At 43.9% G+C, this 26,386-nt stretch overlaps 1 protein-coding gene across 1 annotated transcript in view; it reads right to left on the reverse strand.

Annotated features, from left to right (window-relative positions):
• Window positions 1-264: 264 nt before the first annotated feature.
• Window positions 265-26,386, reverse strand: part of LOC128769343 (uncharacterized) — a 269,837-nt gene continuing 243,715 nt past the window's right edge. The window contains exons 10-16 of the mRNA XM_053882992.1: window positions 24,827-24,963; window positions 22,242-22,363; window positions 18,176-18,293; window positions 12,596-12,910; window positions 10,038-10,245; window positions 4,276-4,765; window positions 265-3,019 (exon numbers count right to left, since the gene is read on the reverse strand). Coding sequence (XP_053738967.1) covers window positions 2,099-3,019; window positions 4,276-4,765; window positions 10,038-10,245; window positions 12,596-12,910; window positions 18,176-18,293; window positions 22,242-22,363; window positions 24,827-24,963 — 2,311 coding nt within the window. The 3' untranslated portion in view covers window positions 265-2,098. The remainder of the gene's footprint in view (window positions 3,020-4,275; window positions 4,766-10,037; window positions 10,246-12,595; window positions 12,911-18,175; window positions 18,294-22,241; window positions 22,364-24,826; window positions 24,964-26,386) is intronic.

The raw sequence follows: 26,386 nt of genomic DNA on the forward strand, positions 1-26,386 counted from the left end.
TTCAGTTACTGAAAACATCGAACACAATTGATTTCTAGAATAAATTTACTTCATTTTAGTATAAAAAAAATACATGAGAGCTTTGTCCTGCGATAAGAGAATACACTATGTTTTGGACTTTTTCGGCATCACCAGGTTGCAACCAAGTCGCCGGCGAGTCTGTGTTGAATCAAGGAGCAGGGTGAATAATCCAGATCCTCCAGAGATTCTCCACGATGATTTTCCCATTACTCACCCAGCCCGAGGCTCACGTGCTCATGTCAGATCAAGTCAAAGAGTTCGGCTCTTTTTTTTCAACAAATGCACCTTTTATTTATGACACTTGATGTAAAAGCAAGAATAACTTTGCAACCGGCGTGTGAGTCCATCAACAGACAATATTCAACTCACTAGCATTGCTTCAGAAATCTGACTTTCAGATGCAGATAACAGTTTGGCAGACACATATTAACTTCCATACCTCCCAGGCCAAGGCGCACTAATGACACGTCTGAAAAACTAATTACAAACTCCGAGTCTGAATATCATTTTCTGTTTTTTGGAGAAATATGACGCCATATAATCTCGGCTAATGGACTTTCTCACCGCTCGACTGGGTTTTCATCACCACTGGCTCCTCGGCAGGAAAAAAACCAAAATGCTGCACAGCAAACTTCAGCCAGAGGCCACATGTATAACTGAACACGAGGCTTGTCCGTTACAGTGAAGTGATGGGCCAGAAAACAAAACCCACTCATGTTCGGCGTCCACAGATGAGAAGTCCTCCGTGTTGTTCGGTCCTGAAGGCTGCTCAGTCCGCTCTCATCTACAGCGCGCTCAGTCCCTGCTGGATCTTTCCACACAGCCGTATTAAATCTGATATACTCTCTCCTAGTAAGAATAATAATAACAATGATATTTACACGGTGAATGTCTTTACATACAGTCAAACAAAGTGTGACGCATTTTTAGAAAAAAACAAATGACATTATTCATCTATGACTGAACATCACGCTGTAGAAAAAGTGCATTCCAGCTGAAAACGTACTGTTCAAATATAATGGTAGCGATAATACAACCGGGTGGCTTCATTTCTAAGCTATCTGGGGGTTTGTGTTTCTGAAGTCATGCACTCCTCGAGATACGTTGAGTCACAGGATGGTACCTACTTAAAAAATAGCTGTTTTCCTCTATAAAAACACGTCGTAGATCAGTCACCCCGCTCAGCTGGAACAGTTGGAGGTGGGTTTGATTTCGGAACTCGGGGTCGTACAATCAAAGCCTCAAATGGGTCTCTGTAAACATACCAACACTCCACGACGGAATGATGAGAAGGGCCCTCGTGGGAGGAAGGAGGGGGGACTGGGGATCACATTCCTAAATCATTAAAATCTTCACAATGTCTGTTTTCCTTGTGGGCTGAGAGGCGGGAGAATCTTTTGCAGGATTTAAATGATTCATCTTTTTCATTCGGAATGAAGTTAGCGAGCTGAATTATTCACTTTTTTTTTTTTTCCAGCAGCTGCGAACGGAATAAAAAGAAGCAGTTTCTGTACAACCGTCTCACGTCCTCTAATGTGACTCTGTACAGCCTTTGACTTCACGTATATATTTGAGCCTTCAGACCAGCAAGGCAGGGCAGCGTCCTACAATATTTACCCCTCTTTGTTGAATGAAGCATCAGACGCGCCACACGTCTATGTAACTCACACGTCTACTCGCACATGCGCACGGATGCAGAACCATCTTCCGGCCTGCTTCCTTCTCTTTCTCTGTCTACATGTGAGAGGTGAATTTAATCGAGTCCCGGGTTGTTTTTCTTTGTCCAGAGCATTTAACAAATTGTTGCTGCCCCGAGCCGAAGCTCCTTTGTCTCGGCACTCGACCATATCAGCGTTTCAACACTTATTGCTTTAAATTACATCAATCACTCCCTCTCCTGCCCTCACACTCGCCTCCGTCCCAAGGCTCGTTTTTCTCTGTCTCTTTTTATTACTTTGCCTCTTCATCTTTTTCCCCTTTAACTTGTCTCCACATTATTTCAGTTCAGCTTGCCTTTTCATCGCCCCCCCCGCTTCCCTTAGTCTCACCCATCTTGCCCCCGCTGGTTTCATTAAGATCACTTCTTCCCCTCTTCACTTTCCTCCTGTTTCTCTGTCCGCTCAGAGTCTTCGGCGTCGTTTTTGGCCCTGTCCGCATCGTCCTCCTTCTCTTCTCTCTCTTTCTCCCTGTCTTTGAAAAGCTGGGCTAACTTTGTGAACTGAGGTCCCCACTCTTCCAACCCAGTGCCCCAGTCTTCCTTCTCTGTGTCTTTCTCTCCTTCGCTTTCCAGCGAGCTAAGTGACCCAGCCCGAGACCCTGTCCCTTCCAGGCCGTACACCTGCACAGAGTCATATGGTGGCTGAGAAGGGTCAAACGTGACCTGGGCAAGACGCAAGCGCAGAAATTCGCCAACCCTCAGCGCCAAGGAGGGACCTCCAGGTTGAGCCCCCCTTGTCGCATCCATACCTGAGACCCAGCCGGCCCCAAAGCCCATTGCGCCACCGTATGGTGCCCGGGGTTGACCTGGGAAAGGCAAAAGTTGAGGGGACATATCTCTTCTTGCCACCACATACCCACCCATGCCAACCCGGTCACACCAGTCCCCAATAAAGCCTTCTGGGTATACAGACGGAGTCCCGCTTACTGATATGCCACCACCCTCCCTGTCCTGCCGAATCCCGAAATTGCTCCCCATCTCCAGACCTCCCCTACCGAGAGTACCTGGGTAGTCCCTTTGTCCATCAGTGGAATACTTCCGTCCACCATTAGGTTGTCCATCAGTAGAAGTTGATGAACTCCCATTTGCTCCAGATTCTGACTCAGCATGACCAGTGTTTGGGAGTTTTGGCGACACCGCCACTCGTGAGCCACGGCGTCCTGCCAGAGGGAGTGTAGCCGAGTCGCACACCCAAGCTCCGCCGCTGTGGCCCTGACCCATCGTGGTTCCAGAACGGGTCAGGACGAGGTTGTGCTCCCTGGGTAACGTCTCCGACTGCACCTGCAGGGGACGTAGGTGAGCACGGAGGGGTTCAGTTCGGGGTAAGGGAAGGGTGCGGCACTGTTTAGTCGACGTGATGGAGACAAGTAGGGGGGGATGTATTGAAAGCACGATGCCACGATGGAGTAAAGATGAGGAGAATGGAGGCCGAACATGGGGAGCAGTGACAAAGCAGAGCAGAGTGGAAGAAGAAGCAGAATTGGAAAAGGCCGCAGATATTACTTGAACACTAGAATGAGCTAACACTACACTGTGAGAGGGGGATGAAGCAGGAAGTGATCGAGAGATAAAATATTTGAAGATTAAATCAGGGAAGCCTCTACCACTGAATAAATAAAGCCAAAACCAAAGTGCTGATGTGTCTGACTCATCTCCCTCGTGACCCCAGGGAGATTAAAAATACAACAGTGCTCCAGAACGCTCGCAGATCAAACAGCTGACAAACCTAATAATTATTCTACTTCAGCTTGATTACTCCCTAACTAAGTAGATATTTCGGATGAATATATGATAAAGTCATCAAAAATTAATGTGCTGTTCATTGCTGCCATTTATCATGAATCAACTCATTTAGTCTCTTTTAACTCGTGGGTTGTGTTGTGGAAGTGGAGATGAAGAATTCTCAAGATGCATTGCTTGATACAAACACGAGTTGAAGTGTCACCTGTTGGCGACTACTATGACTTTACTACTACTATTGCTACTACTATTATAAGAGACAGGCTGATGAAACAGCGTCAGATTTCTTTGAAATAGTTCTTAAGAGAGCATAGAAGAGAGAGTGCCATCTAGTGGCCTCGCAAAATGACACAGTTTCATGAAATCTTGTCGGCCCACACCTATTTGTAGTGCTACGTCTGGTTCAATATCTCCCAATACTACCATTTCCAGTCCTCTAACACAACAGCTAGTCCTATTAAACCTCCACTGCCATTGTCTTTTGTCATCCACACACTGCTATTTCAACTCTGAATGCTAATATCGCCCCACTACTCACCGGAGTTCAAATTATGGCACCAGGGCATTTGGCAAGTGAGAAAAAAAGGTTTCATTTATTTTAGAAAATCTCCATCTCTGTGAATCTTGCTGTGTATTACGCGCAGGCTAATGGCAGTCCCAGTCACTGGGGGGTACAAAGAAATCTGACTCATTACTCCCAAGTGACACAGACAAGCTTTTCTTATTGATACCGTGCCTCCCGCAGCAGAACAATCTGAATTGCTTGGTTAGAACTGCATGTTCCGTGTGGCACTTACCCAGTCCACATCTTGACTCTGGTTCGGTTTGTCCTCCGAGCTTCCCTCGGTGCAGTTGCTTGACGTTCCCACGCCGCCTCCTCTCTCATGGCTATCGCTGGTGCGAGGAGTTCCCCCGTCGGAAGTGCTCATTCCGCTTTGCGTGGCAGTCCCATCACGACTTCCTGCTCGACTACCAGTTCTGCTACCTGTGCTGAGGTCAGTGGGGGTGATGTACACAGCCCCGGACTCCATTGGGCCAACCATGGCACCTTGGTTCTGGATGACCAGGGAGTGGTCAGGCTGCCCCCCAGGAAAGCGGTAACCTAACTCTGCCAATCCTGGCTCAAAAGCTCCACCAGGAGTGCGCCGAAGAACCGGGAGCGTGTGGCTGCTGTAGCAGATGCGGCCGTAGAGTGGTCCGCCCTGACCTGCGTAGTTGCCGTCAACAGCTGCATTCTGAGCCCAGCTGTATGTGCGAGACTTTTCTTGGCCGCGCTGCGTGTATCGTCTGAAATACACAAAGCATTTGCATATCAGATATATTGCAACTATGCGCAAAATGAAATGGAAATGAGAACTTAGGAAAGTAAATCTGACAAGTAGCCATTCAAAAGGCCAAGGACGCTGTGCATATGGCATATAGTGTTCCTTGCTCTTCTAAGGACTCACGCCCAAAGTGGCAAGTACAAACAGCATTCCAACATGCGGCGGCTCACAATAGCAACGGTTGTATGTGTGGAAACAGAGGCGGTACATGCCATCAGTTCACACAAACACTTGAGATTCACAATGCTGGGATACTTTGACGCTTCTAAAATGGCATTCTCTTCACGGGGGAAGGGGCTTCACTGAGGCATACGCACTTCAGTGTCTCAGACGTGCTTTATTTTGCAATTCCTGTGGAGGCACTTTTACTATTGTTGAATGATTTCCTGTATGAATGATCATTTCAACTGTAACTTGATCAAAACTGCAGTGCCGCCCTGCAATACATAGCCCTAAACCCCACTTCAAGCAGTGCAGCACAGTTCGGCAGCTCCACTCATTTGGTGGGAGTCTTCTGTGTATTTGCATTGGCTTGCTTTCCTTAATGCCCATTAGGTGTTATATATCGATGATAGAAAAAATCCTTGGCGTTGAATAAGAAACATCCAGGACAACAGATTCCTAAGTGTGAATCTGCACCGGCCATGACACCGACAGTGAAATGTTCATTGCTTGTTGGTTGCATGTTCCTGCGCCCAAAAGACATAGCCATCAATGAACACACATATTGACTTAATACCACAGCCAGTCAAGGGCTGTTTTTTGACATGTCAATACCCACATAATAATAAGACCTCATAAGGCAGTGATTTCTGCTGTGCTAGCATATGCATGATAGTGCATACCTGAGACTGTTCATTTCAATAGATTTTTTTTTAGTCGTATTTTCAATTCATGTCCTCTGTGCGAAATGTCATTTCTTTGCAGGGAAATGCGCCTCCAAGGGCAGACAATTTTCCAAATCTTCTCTTTGATAAAGCCTTGTGTGTGACCCCTCATTTCCACCCAATAGTTTCGTGTTATGGCTGTTCTTTGGCTGTGAAGCTGATCGCTTCAATCCTAGTTGATGAGACTCGAACCGCCGGTAGCATTTGCACCGTTTCTGAAGCGTCCCAGAATCAGAGTGATGCTCTGCATCCCAAAATAAGCAGCCATATTTTTGGCACTTGCCTCTGGGAAACCTCATTGATCTGGAGTACAGTACATTGTTCAGGTGTGTAGCCAGTCGATAAAAAGCAACATGAATCCCGTCAATTTTCAAAATAAAATGCAACATGCAGACCGTCGATCCCATTTTACCAGCGGCATGGCCGGCAAGCTGTCAGGAGAAAGATGATCTCACTTGATCCATGGCGCCGCGGCAAATAAAATGCAAGCGGAATGGAATGGAAAGGAATGGCCACATTTCCTTGGCTGGTTTATCGCTCTCCATTAATTCCCACAGCTCAACGACTCTCACATAATGGTGCCATCCTCTGACTGAGCAAGAATGAATCTGCATCAAAGAAGCTCATCTCTGAAACGCTCATGGTGTGGCTGGGTTCAGGGAGGAAGTTTGGCACAGTCGCGATGCTTCAGGTGAACTGCGGGGTGAGAAGTGTAACTGATTCAATCACCCCAAATGCGACTCAGTCCAAACGTAGCTCTAGATCTGCAACTCTCACTTCTCCCACAACTGCTACTACTAAGAAACCTAGACAAACATAGTGATACTGCAGTTTTCGACCTTCAGTGTGAATGTTTCCAATCCTCCTGCTAGTAACCTCAGCCCACCAGGCACTTCTCTCTCTTAAAGAAAAAAGAACTACCTCTGCACAAGTCTACATCAGGCAACTGCAAAAACAAGTATTTCTTTCCTCTCCTGTGAAATGCCAACGGCAACTGTAACAAGAACTCAGCACTGTATCAACACTAGAGTACGGATGGGCCATAACTTTTTGTACACAAGTGAACACAACCCTCTATATGAGAAATTGATGACGATTAACCCGGACGGTGTTTTCTCAGCGTTGAACTTGCACGTTACACAGTCTTTCCCTATTGGCATGAGCCTTTCACCTTGAAGCCAAATTCCTCACAGTGTACGTGTTTGCACGGCTGGTGGAAGTTGGCTTCACTGCTTCAAGACAAGATCGCTGACAGAGAACAAATGTGTTATAGTGCAAGAGGAGGCAGCAGAGTTGAGGCTCTCTTGACCACTGGATTCTGTCTCCAGTCAATAAAGAGGGATTTGGTGGTTGATGCTGGGTTGAGACCAATGTGACTCTGTATCTGTGACGTCAGCAGGCTGATCTGCGGAGTGAACCTTAATCGCTGAGTTACACGTATCCACTTATGGACTCGCTAACATCTGAGCGTGAGTCAGCAGCACTCTGCGTGTGTTGAGGCTGTTGCTTGTTGCAGACTGGAGAGACTCGCATTGAATCGCAACTCAGTTGATTTAAAATGACTTCACGGCAATCAAAGCTAAATAATAGAGTTCGGTTTGGGTCAAAACTAACTCACTGACTTTAAATCTCTCAACTCGCCAACCTCTCTGAGGATTCTAGGAGAGACATGAAACATTCAAATGCCCATCTCAACACTGACTTAACTATCATAATTCAACGTATAAACAGAGGGAGAATTCCAATTCCTTCCTTAATCTTCAACCTCAGTCCTTAACCTCAATGTTAACCCAAAAGCTCATTCCTCAAAACCAAGAGTCAAGGAAGATATTGTTCCTTACAAAAGGGACACCCATTAAATGCACATACGCCCTCAGACTGTGGGGCGATAAACCATCCAAGGAAATGTGCAAAAGCAGCCTGCATGGCATCATGGTGATGGTCTAAGGGGGCTGCACTTCATACTTCAAATTATAAACAACAAAGAAATGATCAAATAAAGAAGTAATGTGTGAAACATGAGTCAGAAAAACCAAAACATTTTGACTCTGGGACTCTTCGGTCACCCTCTGCCAGAACAGCAAGGTGTGGAGTCTGTAGTGCAGAGCTTCTTTCTGCTGCACAGTTTTGTATTTGAAAAACTGAGTCTATCACATCGTGCTGTCGATTTGAAGCGAAAGTCATCGCGTTTCAGTGAGTGATCGCTCCACATGCCACTATTCCCCAAGTGGAATGTTTTTTTCTTTTTTTTTGCACCATACGGCCAAAGACATTCAGCCAGCGAATATATTTGGTGCATCCGTACTGGCTAGTCTGGGTCTTCCTCATTGCTAAGGGACTGTAGGTCCTGCTGAATCCCAAAATTGAGGAAGCTACTTTCCTTAAACTCCCTCCTTGATTTAACCTTCTAAGAACTGGAAGGTTGGCTAGAGGTACCCATGATTACTAGCGAACCACGGGATCAAATGCTGACCGTAGGACGTACAGAGGGCATGACCAAAACAAATGTGCGCCATGAGCCGATTTGCATCAATCACAAACTAAGGGGACATTAGGAAAGATCTTATTGAGTCTAGTATTTAAGTAATGACGTTGATGAATAACTTTAAACTGTATAAGACACATATATTATATTTATTTGGGGTATTACTATAATGGCAATGGTCATTGTTTTTCACCCATATCCCATCCACACCGAAAAAACCCCCCAAAACATTGCATTTGATACGATGCTTGGATATGACAAACCTTTTTTTCCCCCCTGTAGTTAAAGTGATAAGTATTTGCATGGAAGTCTGTCGCTACACTTCTGGGTGTTTATTGAGCGTGGCTTGCATGAATTACTGGAATTAATAATCAGAACAAAGAAAGTCGCGGCAATTCTCAAAAACAAAGTGTGGACAAACAAGTGACTGATGGAGCCGAGTGTAAATGCTTTAACTGGACGCAGCAGAACAAAGTGGTCTCTGCGGTCTGCGGCGCTTGATAGCCTTCTGTCAGCGCTGTGTGAACTGTGACTGATGATGACCGCAGTATAATGGCTCAATCTGCTTCTGAAGTGGGTCAATTATGTGGTGGACAGAGATGAAGGAAGGTCTCCATGCCCAGGCGTTCGATTCATCTGGGGTTTGCGGCGTCTGGAAAATAGCATTGAGCTTAATTGTGGGAAAATAATTTCGCATTTCTCTGAACATTAAAGGCAGCGTGACACGCCCCAGAATTACAGGAAGTCACTCGTGGAATTATGTGAAGGACTATTCCAGAGAGATTCAAACTCCAGGGTGTCGATCTAAGTACAGTGGTACCTCGGTTCTTGACCACAATCCGTTCCAGACGGCCGTTCGAGAAGCGATTTGTTCGAAATCTGAATCGATTTTTCCCATTACAATGAATGGAAAAAGCAATAATGCGTTCCAAAGCTTAAAGTAGGCTTTTGTAGGAGTGAATGTAGAGTGTCTGCTGCAGGTGCACTGTTCCTCTATGTGTGTGGCCGCTGCATGAGGGGTTGCCGAGTGAGTGACGTCTCTCCAGAAGTGAAGAGGTGCCCGGTGCGTGTCCAGCTCTGAATGTGCGCTTCTGTGCAGTTTGGCTGTGACAAAGTCATAAACCAAGTCACGCTCTGTCCCAGACTCGCCTCATCCCTGTCCCAGCTCCAGCCCACAACAGGACATCAAACCCTGGAGTGAGCGCTCCAGCCTCGGAGGTGTGGAGAGCGAGCTCCTCCCCTGTGACACTCTACCACGGTCCAGTGTGGAGACAGGAAAGGTTTTACACCTCAATACGAAGAAAAAACAGTCAGTAAATGTAGCTAACGGGACACGTCTGCATACAGAGGCTGCGGTATACACAATAACAAAGTGGGTCGTGGGTCAGCTGATCGGTCTGCGCACGTTATGTTTTTTATGGCCTTTTTCGGGGGCATTCAAGCTCTGGATTTTCGCTTGAAATCCGAAGCTAAAACAATCTTGAAATTTCGAACTCCGATTTGTTCGAATTCCGGGATGTTTGAAAACCGAGGTACCACTGTACTTCTCCAAGTCGTCTCAGTACTCTGGAAGCTTCTAAAAATAATTTATGCAAGTCAGGGAGCGAGAAATAAATTGGGAAAAAAAACAAAGTTAAATCCTGTGTGATCAGAGACAAAAATGTAAACACCCATCCATTTCTGTCAGTTGCGGACATTTCTGTCCAAAAGAAAATAAACACGAATCCAGAAACCATAATTTTGCACAAGGAACAAGCCTAAGTCTTTGGTTTTTACTGGTTGACCTTTGTTTTGACCTATCTATTACAGGGACAGATCCACAGACAACATTTAAAATGTAGTGTTGAACAGTGTTTACATACACATTCCTGCTGTCCAGCGTCCGATATCCACGTGACCGTGAGCTGTGTGGTGCGCTTTGAAGTGCGGCGATATCGAAGGCCGCCGTGTCGGCCTCGCCTCCACCCTCGTCGTCGTACGTTATGATGTTCTCACGCACGTCATCCTCCTCCAGCGGTGACAGCGAGTCGCGTTTCTGACGGCGCAGCGACAATGACAGGGCGCTCACGGCTGCAGAGTGATGGAGGCAGGTGCGAAGGATATTGAGGGGAGAGTGAAAGAATGATGAACCGGGTTGTGAGGGAAGAAAATTCACAGGGGAAATATAGGCAGAGTTCGGACGAGCAATGGTGGGAGTGATGAGTGAAATGGAGAAAAATTCACAGAGACAAAGGGGTGAGACAGAGGAGACTTGAGTTAGAGAACCAGTACATCATATCAGCACACAGCATGCAGCCTCTCCGTAATTGACTCAGCCTCAGCTGAAAATCTGGACTCATTTTATTTCAACTATTACCACAATTTACATGAGAAAACAACTCCAGCCAATTTACAGTTTTACTGGACTTTTCATATTGTTGCATAACAGACGTTACAAAGACTTAAAGACAACAATTGAAAACGCTTGTTTGATGGAAACAGTATTGGAAATAAACCTGAGCCATTGTTTGAGGTTGTTTTTCCATTATAATCCATAACCCTTGTTGTCTTGGCCCCTCGAATGGTGGATCTGTTTTGTAGAGACTCCTCGGATCTCTCACTACAGTCAAGCACAAACCTATTTAGTAGAGATGGGCTTATGAAGCTTCATGAAACAGCGTCATCATTTTCAGAGCCCACAAGATGCCACTCTCTGTTCTAAACTCCTTGGATTTAAACAACCATTTCAATGATGCCACACATTATTATTATTATTTTTTGCTGACAGCGCCATCTGCTGAGTACTGAAAATGAAGATACTGTTTCATGAAGCTTCATAAGACCATCACTATTATTTAGTCTTAATCTTTTTAGTAGCTTGGTTCGATCATAGTTTTATGGTGCAATAGGGTTCACTATGCCTAAAGACTGCTACAGTCGCACATGTGACATAGTGGTCATGTACAAGTAACATCTGACATCATCTGACTGGTCGTAAGTCAGATTGGACGTAAGTCGAATGCCATTCAAAATAGCCGACGCGAGAGTTATAGCTTCTACTGTAGTGGTAGATCACTGTGTGAGAGTGAGATGCTGGGATACTGTGCTGCCGTAACTGTCGTACGTGATGCCGGGTTGCTACGTGCTGCGGTGTCAGACATTGAATTAAAAAAAAAAAAAAAAAAAAAAAAAATATATATATATATATATATATATATATATATATATATATATATATATATATCTGCTGGCCGTGGTCATAAGTACGGTTGGACTTTGTTGAGCAGGTCGCAAGTCGGATGTTATATATCAAGCAACCATCACAACCAGTCAAAACAATAGCAATAGCAGCAGCGAAAGCATCTCATTGGTCTGAAGAAAGGCGCCAAGTTTCTTGGGGATTTGGACATAGAAGATTTGGACAAGGAACAGCTGCTTAAGACTCAGGATGTACGGTAGTATTGGTAGTAGTACATGTACAGGGGAAGCCCTGTGTAGATCGGGAGCATGCCACTCATGATGAGCTGATGGGGCTTCATGAAACAGCTCAGCAGATGGTGCTCTGGGTTTAAAAATAATGTGTGGCGTCATTGAAATGGTGGTTCAAATCCAAAGATTTCAGAACACAATCTATTGGCCTCACGTTTTGATCCAAGAAAAGGACGATTAGATATGTTTCTTCCGGTCTGGAACGATGAAATACAAGCAAGGATTTTTGTCTGAGAAATCCAAAGCTTTTCAGAAAGTGTGTCAAACTGCGTACCACCTGATAAATGGGCTATTCCCCACCCAGACTCCGTCCTGGTTAAGCCACTTGAGACAGTCTGATGACACGTCTGCCAGTGACAAACCCGCGGAGACTTCACAAGTTTTGTTCGTCCTGCTTCAGTTTGTGCCCTTTGTCACTTGGAAAACTGAAAGGCCCAACTCCATCAACAACCTTGTCTTCATGATCACCTTCACGCCATGTTGCATTTGGTGAGTGACTTGAACGGGCCCCTTCCAGAATAATGATGCCTCTATCAAGGTGCTGATCCGCTGAGCTGAATAGAAATGACAACGATGCCGGCCGGGTGTCAACACATTCTAAGCACCTCCACATTATCCAATTGAGCTTTTAAGAGGTTCAGCAAAGCAGGCACTCACATTTTATTACACCGCTATCAAAACCTTGTAAGCCCAGTTGAACACTCCGAATTGTTATTTTTGGGCGTGATAAGCGCTGACCTTCCCAGATAAGTGACTGAGAAATATCGCCTTTTTCTCTTATTCATATGCAGATGACGCCTTCAGGGTTGAAGTGAAGGGTGAGCACGATTTACTTGTCCATTTTCTCATTCTTCCAAGTTAATAAATATCGAATTAATGGAATTGCTTCACTTAGGAAACAAAACGCGGTTGTGCTTCACAACAACTATATGTGTGTATTATTCCTGCTCACCCAGAAGTGTAGCGACACAAGCCAGGATAGCCAGCAGGGCGGCAGTGCTGAGTCCGGGTGACGGCAGCGTGGACTGCTGGGGGAGACACACCGCCTCCCTCTCCCACTCCAACTCCCCCTCCACCTGCTTGTCCTTCTCCCCAGCGCGGGCCCCTCCTCTCAGGCAGGGGCAGACTGAAACCGTGACTGTGCCGGTGCTGGTGAGGCCCGATGTCCCGTCCCGGAGGACCAGAGGCACGTAAAGCGTCAGCGAGGAAGACGAAGAGCGGGAGAGCGGCTGCAGTTGGGAGATCAACACCAGGCTGGCTGTGGGACCTGCAGATGATGCAGAGAGGGATGAGCTGGCATCTTCATCACTTCTCCCTCTGACTCTCATGAACTTGCTGAATATTAATCACATCAATATGAGGAGTTTCGGAGTCAGTTCCGTGATTAATCTCAAACAATAAACCACAATTATGCACGAGACGTAATTTAACAACATGAAATATCACAAGAGAAATTGTTCCTTATAGGAAGACGGGAAGAATCTGGCATGTCAGAAGAAGAATCGAACAAGGGAGAGAAAATAACTGAATCAGTAGGAAAGAGAAAATCAGACATAGAATTTTGAAAAAGAGAGTCTTACTTTAAAATATTATTGGTTACTTATCGCAGGAATGTAGTATTTTAAGGACCTACACATTCAGGATCAGTTATGGAAAACAGGTGACCATCGGAGGTGAAAAGTTCTGTTGCATGTTGACGCCCAGGCGTTTCATTGCAGTCCAATGTTACTGTTACTGTCGCATGACATTTGAGGTCAAGTGACACAAAATTCTATATCCAATATACCACCCTTTGGCTGAACCCCTTCCACTGTCCTTCTAATGTGACGCAATCTACTGTGTCATGAAGCAGCATGAAACGTGGACAGCTGACTTCTACTTCACTCTGGAACGTCCACATCACCACAAATGCTATTTGACACTTTTGGAGTGACAGCGTGTCGATAAAGATAAGATAAAGACAATAACATCATAGTGATGCATTTTCACCACAAAGTGTCAAATTGCCACAAGTGACTCTCATCCTATATAAGTCAAGCTTCTGCGTTGCATGTTTGCGTATTAGGCTTTCTATTAATGCACATGTTCCGCTGTCCGCGTCATATCCAGACGCCGTGGGCTGCACGTCATATAAAAGGACAGATGTTGGGATTAGCCATGGGCCATAGCCATGGGATGCCTCTCATTTCGCTCTGGATACTATAATGTCTCACTTCATATATAAAGACCCTGTGTTTCAGTGAGTACGTTGCTGTCTCTAAGGGGCGAGTCACATAAGATGCTACATACACCAAGTGGCATCTGAAGTGATCAGTCAGTCAGGAGAGCTTCCGATTGTCTCCTGCGGACATGTTGACCTCCCGCTGATGTTATATGCCAGAGTACAATTTTCACTCCAGTGAAACACCTATGCTTCAACATGCGTTGCGGAAGGTTGACTCTGCTGTTAACGTAGGATGCCAAAAGTCACTTAAAGGTAGTTGCTATTTGACACATGGCAGTGAGAATGGGTTGGTCAGGGGGATATGTCATCTGTGTTTCACAGGGTGGTCACAAGGTGTTTAGCAGTGGTGGGTTGATGAAGCTTCATGATGCACTCACATAACATTCAGAACCCACTAGATGGCGCTCCAAAATCTTTGGATTCAAACGACAATTTCGATGAAAGTTCAAATCATTTTTAATTCAACACCACCATCTAGTCGGCTCTGGAAATGACGACACTGTTTCATGAAGCCTCATCAGCCCATCATTAATAGGAGCCATTCTCCTGTGTCTCCAGGAAGTGCAGTTTTTCCTTCATTGTCAGCTTCAAAAAAACTATTTTTGCGTGGCATTTAATTGGATCTGCTGCATTTGATCATTTGTATGCAAGAGGAATAACCTCAGGTGTCTCAACCATGTCAAGCAATTTTTTTCTGACTTCATTTCTACACACATTGGAGGAGGACAAGCAGGAGATAATCTTTCCTGATTGAAACCAAATCTTGCTGTAGCAGTTACCAGCTACAGGGGTTTGGACATCCTGTACATGGCAGCTGAAACCCTTAAGCATTGTGGAGATTGGCACCTGAGCGGTCGACAGGGATGCAGACATCCTGGGCTCACAGCTCCAAATATTTTTAGCAGGTCTCTCAAGAATCTGAATGTGATGCGGCACAGCAGTGCCATGGCTGAATGCATAATGGAAAAACTTAACTTAAAGTTGGAGATAGGAATGACACCCTCTTTCATTTTAATTTAAAAGATTTCCATTTGAATCTTCCATTCAATCATAAAAGGTTGATTTTCACAAAAAGTGTCTCAGTACTACACCACAGTCTCTGTCTCACAACACATTGAAACTTCCATGTACTTTCTTTAATTCGATATACAGGGTTTGAAAAAAATCCAATTTCTTTTTGTCTAATGTTGGTTCACAATTGTCTTTAAATCTTTTCTCTTTTAAAATGACAATACAGCAACATATATTAAAGTATTTTAACAGTAAGGCAAGAATGACAATGAAAGTTAATTCAATTCTATCTATTAGAAACATGGATGCAAATTCTATGTAGCTGCTTATAGGGGTCATATTGCATTGTGGGGTGCTGTCTCCTTTTTCTACTCTCTGTTCATGTCTGATAAAGATGTGGAGCTGCACATGAGAGACACCACAAACACATGAAGAAGAGAACTGCACAGCAAACTGTTCAGCGCAGTGAAAAACCACAACTTTGACAATGGCATGCTCTTGTTGTCTGACATTGCGATTTCAAACAGAATATGAGAAATCGTTCAGCTCTACTATGAAACAGAGATATCACTAGTTCCACTGGAAAGTTTCATCAACAGAGATGCGGATGGATTTTCCATAAAACAATGGAAAGTGGCTTTATTAAAAGGGCCCTTTCAGAATTTTGAATTTTGAGATACATTCAGCAAAAATTGCATTCTGTTTAGACTCCTGTGAAAGGGGTAAAAATGACTTTTCGACATATGTTCGACATCATGGTAAAAAGTACTGATGGGTCGATGAGGTATCATGAAACAGTATTGCAGGGTTGAGGGAACAGTGTCCTTATATTCTTGGTGTAGAAATGATGTGAGGTTTCATTGAAGCAGTGACAGCAGACAGTGCCATCTAGTGGCCTCTGAAAATCAGGAGACTGTTTCATGAAACCTCATCAACTCCTCAATACTGTGTCATGAAACCTCATCTACGCATCACGAGTAAAAATGTCTCCCAAAGCAGGTGTAGAGCAGAGGATCACCAAGCATTACGTGTAGTCAGCACTTCTAAAAAACACTATCTGAGAGCATGTCCTCTGGATATTGTGTGGTCCTGCATTGCTACAAAGCAAAATCCCTGTGTTAGTCATCGAAGGCTGATGCAAACTAGCAGCTCTACCCAGGCTGACCTGTGTGAAGGAGTGTTGAGAGAGCTCCTCCACACTGGACTGTGTGCTCTTCATCCTCACATTTTAGTTGTTAACGTGTCAGCAGCTGTTTAACAGTTTCCATCAATAGAGCCGCTTCAAGTGCAACAATTTCGAAGGACAGCAACAACAAAGCGGTGAATAGCCTCTTCTGGGTCAACTCCACTTCGCACTTAGTTACAGAAATGTGAAGTGAGGCGACAAACGCTACCACTGGCGAGAAAAACTCCAATACTATTGCATCAGCTTAGAGGTGGTGTGACTCAATTAGATGAAATCACATGAATGTATTTCTTCAATAAAACAAACATGGTATGCACGTCAGAGGCAGCCCACATGAGAGCAGTACATGTTCCTTTCCTGCTGTGCTCTGCTGTTGGATGTCACATGAAAGAGAAGTGGGTTGCCACTCGAGCTGAAGGGTCCGCCTGTCCAGCTGGAACAATAGCTCTTCTAGCGTACTACAACAGTGTGGAACAACTGATAGTCAGATGAGACTGTTTTTATTACTTATTTCAACTAAAGCTCTTTTAATGTCTTGAAAATATTTGTATAAGCATTTCAGTTTTATAAGAATTTCAAGTCCATTCAGAGTAGTGGAAACCCTGGCCATTGTGTAGCGAAAAACATCCCTGAACAAAAGCAAACAGATGCTTTTGTTTGCTTTTGTTCAGGGATTCCTCCATGTTTGTTGTTGTTGTTATCATCCTAGCTGCCACGTGTCTTGTGCATCAGTGTGATCAGTGGACCAGGAACTACTGCACTTACAAAGGTTCCCTGTTGTCTGGAGAGCAAACTAATAATTAATATATCACTTCCTGAAATACATCCAGGAATGTATTGATTTCCATCTGTATTTCCCAGCAATGACGGGTAGATGAGGTTTCATGAAACAGTGTCCTGATTCTCAGAGGCCACCAGATGGCACTGTCTGCTGTAAAACGTTTGGGCTTGAACTATGAAACCTCACATTAGTTCTAAACCAAGAGCACCATCTAGTGGCCTCTGAAAATTAGGACACTGTTCCATCAACCCTGCAACACAGTTTTTATGATACCTCATCTCCCCATCACTACTTCCTAAGCCTGTCCATTAAAAGTGGAAGTTGTACCAATTCTGCACCGGCGTTTCTGCACTTTACAGGGAGTTTGTAGTCTGCAACGATGCTGAGAAATGAGGTGGAGATCAAAGTAGCGCATGGAGGATCAAAACTTTACCGCAGAACAGAATGGAAATCACACAGCTGCTACTTCATCCATCTTACTTAGAAACCTGTGGGTTTACTTTAATCCAAAAACACGTCAAAGCTAGCGCTCCTCTATGTTGACAATGAAGGCGGGGCAACTACAATAAACAGTCATCATTGGGCCCAGTGTACTCCTTGCTGCATTGCGAGTGCAGTGGTAGGAAGATGTTGAGGTTGGAACTGCCAGGCAGAAGGTGGAGAGGAAGGCCAAAGAGGAGATTGATGGAGGTGGTGAAGGAGGACATGAGGTTTGTAGGTTTGAGAGAAGAGGAAGCAGAGGACAGGGTGAGATGGAGGAAGATGATCCGCTGTGGCCACCTCTGAAGGGAGAAGCCGAAAGGAAAAGAAGAAGAAGAGGCTGTTCAACCACCAGACTTTTCTCTAGGCCACGTGATCCACGCATTAGCGATCAACCAGTAGATCACGATCGACGTAATAGGCATCCCTCCTCTAAAAATGTTGTCCTTCTCTTCTTATTTTGCTCCATTTCTTGACACTCCTGCACTTATCAATGCAAACAATACATTTGAGCTGCTGTTTCACAACATGAAAGGAACATTTTCGATGAAAACAGTGCATTCTAGGAAATAAAACTGTGGTTTTGGAGCTATAGAGGATTTTTTTTGAGGATTAGGCGAATATGTTTAGAGCTTTAAAGAAGTGGAGGAAGGTAGAGGGGAGATCAGGAAGCATGGTGCAATAAGAGAAAGTGCCTTAAATCGCTAAAGCAGAAAAGACAAATGATGGAGTGAAGCAGGGGGAAACATATCAGGGCTTGGGCGCATTTAGAAAGCCGAAGTGTGTTTGTGTGCTGGGGACCAGGAAGAATTAAAGTGGAATTCAGCGGGAGAAAAGATTGAGTACGTACCGCCACTGTCCCTGACGCTGAAGTTGAGGGCACTGCCAGATTCCGGAGGGATGCTGAAATACACCGTGCTGTCATTCCCACCCTCATCTCTATCAATCGCTCGCAACACCTGCACCACCTAGAAAAAAAAAGCCAGAGAGCAGGTTGAATGAGAAGAGAAAGGAAAGTGAGTCTGTGAGGTGTGTGTATGTGTGAGTGGCGAGGAGAAAGAAAAACAAACTAACTGCTGAAACACGGAGAGCTTTTAGCAGACAGGCCACCATTAGGTGCCGTCGGCAGCAAATCAACACAAGGCAAACAATAAGTGGAGCAGCGCAAGTGAACCATGTCTGATACATCACATAAATGTGTCTGACACACATCGCCTGGTTTAAATACTCACACACAGAGACTTCGATATTTCCACTATTTAACGCCGTTCACTTGCCTAATGGTCATTTAGTCATCTGTCTTGCCGCTCATCTCAGTTTTGCTCTAATAACAAACAACAAATAACAAACAGGGGCGTGAAAAGGAACTATCGACGGGGAGCTGGGAGATAATCCGCAGCGAAAAACAGTTCCGAAATGGCTTACATTTAGTGGACTACTGCGATGTCACTCATCGATCTTCTACAATAGCTAGAGTCACATTTGTGATGTAAATGTGACTCTAGAACGCACCGGAAGGACAAAGATTTTGTTTGTTTTTTGCTCCACCAAACACTTTTTGGGAGAGCCGCCTCATCCCTGTCCGAGCTCCAGCCCACAACAGGACATGACATCAACTGATCGGTCCGCGCATGCTATGTTTTTCCGGCTTTTTTCGGGGGTGTTCGAGTACTGGATATTTGTTCGAAATCTGGAGCAAAAAAATCTCGAAATTTTTGTTCGAACTCCGATTTGTTCGAATTCCGGGGACGTTCGAAAACTGAGGCACCACTGTATCAGCTGAGTTGTTGTATAAGCTGCATGGTTCAGACCGCAAGGAAAATGCGGCTTATGGTTCAGAGTGTACGGTAGTTACACAGTTGAATCTGGGAGGTATTGAATAACATTTAGCATTATACAAACGCCAGAGCTCATTTGGTGGCTGAGAACACATTTAAAAACATTTGAAACAAACTTCGAAACGTCAGTTTACTTTTGTAACTTTAGTTTACTTTAGTAAACTTTTTATTCCTGAGTTTGTGTGTTTTCAAAGTGTGTAAATTTGTTTTCTGAGTTTGGAAATGTGCTTCCAGCATATGCAAATTTTCCAAACAATCATAAGGAAAGGGAGGGGGGCAAATTGCAGACGTGATCTGGAAGTGACTGTTCCACTTGTACCAATCGGGGCGGCAGTGGAAGCAGAAAAACACATTTACAAACTGTGAAAACAAATTTACAAACAGGGAAACACACTTAGTTTGCTAAAGAAGTTTGTAAATTTGCTGTAAATGTATTTCACTATTTCTAAATTTGTTGGTAAAACTTGTTTTGAATGTTTGTAAATGCACAACTCAGCCACCATATGGCCAAGTGATCAAGGGCGTATCCCTGTGATGCATGAGGTTTCAGGTTCACATTCTGCATGATAATCTTAAATGTAAGGCATTTTACCATGACAATAACAAAGCAATGCTCAACAATACTGAAAGATCCCAATAAAACATATTGATATTAACAACGTCTTTGCCTTGGAAAATGGTGGACATGGTTCAAGAGGTTAGACAAGTCATTTCGAGTCACCTTGCACTTATATAAGTGAGTCCAACAGGAGCATGACAGAAAGCAAATGAGACTTAAAAGACTGAAGTCTTTGCCCTTTCTATGGTGGAACTGAATCACTTGGACCGTGGCCATGTTAAAGCTCCTTAACCACATGACACACTGTGGCCTAGAACGTCGCTGAAACCTGCCTCTCTCTTGGCCTGTTTGAAGGTTAGGGGTTCACCAAGTTTAAGTGAGGAGCAATAGTGAAGATTCTATCAACGAGGAAAAGGAAAACAAGGACCATAATGCGGACAACAGTCGTGTGGAAATACAGTTATTTGGAAGACGGTCAGAGAGGATAGTCATTATGCCGTCAATAGCTGATAAGAGGCCAGGGAGGATTCAGCCTCCTCAGTGTTGTTTGTTAAAGCTCGATAGAACGGTGGAAGAAAAAGAAGCAAAAATGCTACCTGACACACTGAACAAAAGAAAATATTCCTACAGACATCTAACAGCAGAATCTCCCTGCTGTGAGGAGGCGAACCCATGAAGCAAGCACTGCCAGGTGCATGCTCACACGCTCTCCTTCAATATTGACCTGTATTTGCAAATACGAAGCTCTGAGAGTTTGGAGGGAAATTAGAAGAACTTTGTGGCCTGGCATGTGGGTTTTAAAAAAGTCCAATTTAAGACATTACAGCCTGCTTTCTTTGGTATATCTCCACCATACAAAAAACTTTGTGCGACTTCAAGGAGATGTAAACACACGGTGCAGCGATAGAATCTCATGAAATATGAAATAACATCATCTTAAAAACAGAGCAAATGCAGAGTGAAGTGGGTTTGATTTGACCCCTGTCACTTAATTCTCTTACTGAAGCGGGTCTAACTGTTGAACTCGCTGTGCTTTACCAGTGAGGACGTCGGAACCAGCCAACTGACCGAGGGACTCAAATATGTGTTGTGTTCAAAAGTGATGGGCTGATGAGGCGTCCTGAAACAGTATTCATTTTTTGCAGCACTTGGTTTAAAAATGATACGTGTTGAAATGGTCATTCAAATCCATAGGTTTTAAGAGCGCCATCTGGTGGGCTCTGAAAATGATGACAGTCTTTCATGAAGCTTCATAAGGCCAACACTAGTGTTCGGAGCACTCGTGATGATATGAGGTACCATATGTATGAAGTGACATCAAATGTAATTTCAAGAGCGAAACCTTAAGGAGCGCCACCCCATGGCTGGACCCCAAACACTCTTTTATTGTAGGTGGCCATGCCTGCAGCATCAGGAAGTATCAGGAAATGCTGGGGAAGGGGTAACAATTGAAAGTCTAATACGTCACGACACAACGTGGACTCCGACATCTGTGTCATTCTGGGTCATTCTGTTTCCACAGACAAGACTCAAATATCCTTGGAAAAAATGTGAAAAGAAGTTTCCCATCTACATAAAATGACTGCCAGTCTCAAGGATGTTTAAGGGAGCTGTGTGACTTAAATAGAAATCAGGTCTGATTCACCAACTGCCCATGACTGACAAAACTTTACAGCTCATCAGAGTAGAGCCGACCATGGTAACGCAGCTATGTAGCAACACTGTCACTGACAATGACCCCAATGACAAAGTCCCTACTACAATCATTCAGACTAAAGAACTCAACATGTTTGGTCCTTTTACAAATTGTCTTCTATGAGTAGTTTGAAGTGTTGAAGGGTCACACCCTAACAGAACTGCTCGCTATTGGCTTGCGCTTTGTGTTTGTTAATGGAGTCCACCGGTGGTTTCTCTCTATAGTCCCCAGCCTGCAGACATGACAGTGGCTTGCAGCATCAGTTCCATACCATTGTGGTCATAGTTGGACTCGCTACACACTTTTATAGAATGTTATTTTTTACCTTGTCAGTTATTTTATTTCGTGTTCTGTTGTGCCTCATTCAATCCAACGGTATTGGATGCTAACATCCAACTTACGACCTGCTCGACTTACGTCCACCCGTACTTGCGACCAGGGCCAGCAGATGCTTATTTTTTTTTTTATATTCAGTGTCTGGCACCGCAGCACGTAGCAGCTCGGCATCATGTACGCCAGTTACAGCAGCACAGTATCCCAGCATCTCACTCTCACACAGCCATCTATCTACCACTACAGCAGCACCTATAACCCTCGCGTCGGCTACTTTGAATGGCATTCAACTTACGATCGGTTGGTTGGAACCGATCCCGGTGGTAAGTCGGATGTTACTTGTATAAGTGTATTAGCGTGAATGGAAGCAGCAGCTACCTCTGGAGACAGGAAGATTGAATAGTTTTTATTGGCTCATCTTGTCAGTCGCACTGTTGTTGCTACAGCAAAGTGACAAGTTTGATCACTGGCCATAAAAACATGCACTGACCTGTCCGACGCCCGATGAGTCGCACATGGCCGTGGTGTACTGTCGATCCAACTCTGGGGCGTTGTCGTTTAAGTCTAACGTCTCGATGGCGACAAGAACCCTGGACACCTGGCTGGGGTTGTCTGGACGACAAAAACAGTCAGTTAGTACCCACAAAATAGGCAAGAAAGCATCAAAGAATACCATCAGCCAATATCCCTGCTGCACAAACATTTGGGACCACAGAGTCACAGGTGCATTGTTCGCTCCATTAGCTCCATTTACTTGTATTTGTGTGCATGATCAAGCAGCTCTGTCTCCAGCCAAACACTTGAGCGCTGCTCAGAAGGCATTAGAGATTGCTCAGTCGGCTTAGTATTAGAGCCAGCCAGCTTTGATTCCATCAAAACATGTCCAAATCTATTTGCTTCTCCCCAATCTCACGCATGTGGACTTGCAGTCACAGAATAATTATTTCCTGTTTCAAGCACTGAAGGGACTGCGGAGTTGCTACGGCGGTTCAAAGGTATGGAAAAGGGAGAGAGAGAGGACATTGTGGGTGACACAAGGGAACATGACTTGATGGACAGTGGATTTCTGTCCCACTCTGAGCTGCACATCACATTTCAGGCTTATCTTGTGGACTCATGACAAACTCAGTAGCACATTTATCTTTCCAGCAGCAGCAGCACACACACACACACACACACACACTGAAACTCATGCAAATACAACCGGACACTCCAGCGGTAACACACTGCCATGGATGACAGCAACTGGTCCCCCCCAGGTGAGGAGCTGAAAATGAGCTCTAGCTGTATTCCCACAGGGGGAGTGTAGCGCCCATGGCCATGGCAGGTCTCCTACTGCGCTTTATGTCAACACTGGCTGTTTATTAGAAAGAGCTCATTATTCCAGACAGCCGCTCACCGTGCTGCACAACGTTGCTGCCACAAGGACCCCGCTGTAGATTGTAAGTAAAGATTACATTTGTCCAGAGCCACTCTTGGCAGTATAACAGCTTCTCTTCCCTGCACTTCATGCCTCTGGAAAGAAACTCCAACTATAGTTTCCCTCCTTCACTTCTTGGCCTGATCTCTATTAAACATTTTACAAAAGAAATCCTAATAATTGAAAGGCACCAGCCAAAAAAATATGAAGAAAAGAACAAGGCAATATTAAACTAAACAAGTAGTCTTTTGGTTTAGTGCAGAAAATTTAGTGCATAAAATGACTTGTTGGGCCGATAAAAATAAAAATAAAAATAAAAATAAAAATAAAAATAAATGCAGCTTCTCTTCCCTGCACTTCATGCCTCTGGAAAGAAACTCCAACTATAGTTTCCCTCCTTCACTTCTTGGTCGATCTCTATTAAACATTTTACAAAAGAAATCCTAGTAATTGAAAGGCACCAGCCAAAAAAATATGAAGAAAAAAACAAGGCAATATTAAACTAAACAAGTAGTCCTTTGGTTTAGTGCAGAAAATTTAGTGCATAAAATGACTTGTTGGGCCGATAAAAATAAAAATAAAAATAAAAATAAAAATAAAAATAAAAATAAAAATAAAAATAAATGCAGCTTCTCTTCCCTGCACTTCATGCCTCTGGAAAGAAACTCCAGCTATAGTTTCCCTCCTTCACTTCTTGGCCTGATCTCTATTAAACATTTTACAAAAGAAATCCTAATAATTGAAAGGCACCAGCCAAAAAAATATGAAGAAAAGAACAAGGCAATATTAAACTAAACAAGTAGTCTTTTGGTTTAGTGCAGAAAATTTAGTGCATAAAATGACTTGTTGGGCCGATAAAAATAAAAATAAAAATAAAAATAAAAATAAAAATAAATGCAGCTTCTCTTCCCTGCACTTCATGCCTCTGGAAAGAAACTCCAGCTATAGTTTCCCTCCTTCACTTCTTGGCCTGATCTCTATTAAACATTTTACAAAAGAAATCCTAGTAATTGAAAGGCACCAGCCAAAAAAATATGAAGAAAAAAACAAGTCCTTTGGTTTAGTGCAGAAAATTTTGTGCATAAAATGACTTCTTGGGCCGATAAAAATAAAAATAAAAATAAAAATAAAAATAAAAATAAAAATAAAAATAAAAATAAAAATAAAAATAAAAAGCAACTCCTCATGTAAATAAATATAGCAGAACATGTTGCATGCATGGAAGAAAGTGACATCAACTTTTATTTAACCTGAATTTTGGAAGACATTTAACCAATTTGACACCTTGTTAAAGTAATATAAATATATGTTCATGATATATACTTATCATCAAATAACTTTCTCTTTATATAAAAGTGTGTTTTATATTCATGTAGCTTGTGCTTGAGCTGGCAGACATCAGATCTCCCTCTACAGTCCCTACCAATAGGCCCCTTGTGACTACCTAACACACCATTGTGCCAATAAAGAGTTGTCCCAGCATGGCTGATGGTTCCGGCGCTAAGCTGCTTAGCGAGCCGCAAGCCCATTGTGGATACCGAACCGTCGCGTTTAAACAGATCAGAACCTCTCGCGAGTGTCAAGGGTCCGAGTGTTGTTAAGCCTTAATCCACTAATTCGATCACTATTCATGTGTTGAAGGCCTGAACTCTCACCTCGCTGCGTGGCGATGATCGTGATGTTGTGCCAGTGCTCTCGCTCCCGGTCCAGCTCCATCGCTGTGGTGATCAGGCCTGTATCTGGGGTGATCCGGAACAAAGCCTCTGGGTCTGACTGAGGATCAATGGAGAACCTGGAGGGGAAACACAGTAGGACCGTGCATCAGCTTGGGCTCCTGCAGATATTTAATACATTTACCCAAGATGTGTTACATTGATAGAACATCACTGTTAGATCTCTCTGTTAGACCATGATCTCTTCCAAATTATACACATCAGATATGAAGTTCTAACGCCACCATGACTACATTTGCTCGGGCTGAAAGTGAGCGTGTGTGGTGATAGTTGATAGACTCAAAGCGATATGCAGATTATCAAAGGCAGTGCAGACGAGTCCTTATCATCTCTGATAATCTGTCTTTATTAATTCTTGGCCAATTTAAATACACACTCTGTTATCGCTGCCGCACATGTTCCCTCTCCCAAGTCTCCAACTTCGTCCTGCTTTCGACCCGTTGGGTCTTAGCAACCTTTTCGTCATCACACCAGATCTATTTCTTTGCGATTGAAAACAGAAGCTGCAGCAGAAAAACACGTCAAGCCCATTTGTGAGCAGGGGGTGAATCTCAGACTGAAAATTTTAGTACAAGTGCAAACACTTTTTCATCACATCTTCTTTCTGTAACACAGAAAACAACTAACAAAATGGTTCTACTTGCTAGTGATGGGCTGACGAGGCTTCATGAAACAGTGTTCTTACTTTCACTGCCCACCAGATGGCACTCGCTGCTCTAAAATCTTAGAACTTAAAAGTTTCAGTGAAACCGCACATCAGGTTTAAAAAAAGAGTGCCATCTTGTGGGCACTGAAAACAAGGACACTGTTTCATGAAGCCTCATCAGCCCATCACTACTTGCTTCTTTAATGTCACTGGGTTATGTTCAAATGTTCAAGCATTCACAGTATTTATCGAACTCAAGAAAGTCAATGTTAATTTAGAATGTGACAATGCAGTCAATTTCAGTTAAACAGCGCCTACTCAAACGGTACCTTTGATCCAGATCACTATGGCAGGGCTTTACATCGATCAAACCCACAGCGACACTAGATGACCTCTAAGGTTGAACAAACTCTGGATGCGCATTTAGTTGTAGAGACAAACTGGAAAATTCCCTCCTGAAATTAGAGTTATTTTGCCATTGGAACCCGTGCACTTGACTTGCATGTTATAGCTCTTGTTAGCTCTCTCACGTTGCACTACTCCAGGGACACATAGCTTCCACATTGAAGCATTTATGCTTTCAATTTTTAAATAGCGACTCAGCCAGTCTGGGATTTGAACTTAGCATATAAATGTGTCTTTGATTTGTCAGTCAGCCCTCAGAGCTTCTCGCACACCGCTCCAGACGTACTGGATTAACACTGAAAAATTGTTGAGGAGATTGATGCGAAAGATGGATCATAAACCTATGCCGGTCTTGAGACTCACATTATCATTAATATAGTTTTCGCATTTTACATTTTTCATTTTTTAAGACACCCCTAATCACAATTTAA

This window comes from Synchiropus splendidus, chromosome 13, assembly GCF_027744825.2.
Source record: "Synchiropus splendidus isolate RoL2022-P1 chromosome 13, RoL_Sspl_1.0, whole genome shotgun sequence".
NCBI lineage: Eukaryota > Metazoa > Chordata > Actinopteri > Syngnathiformes > Callionymidae > Synchiropus > Synchiropus splendidus.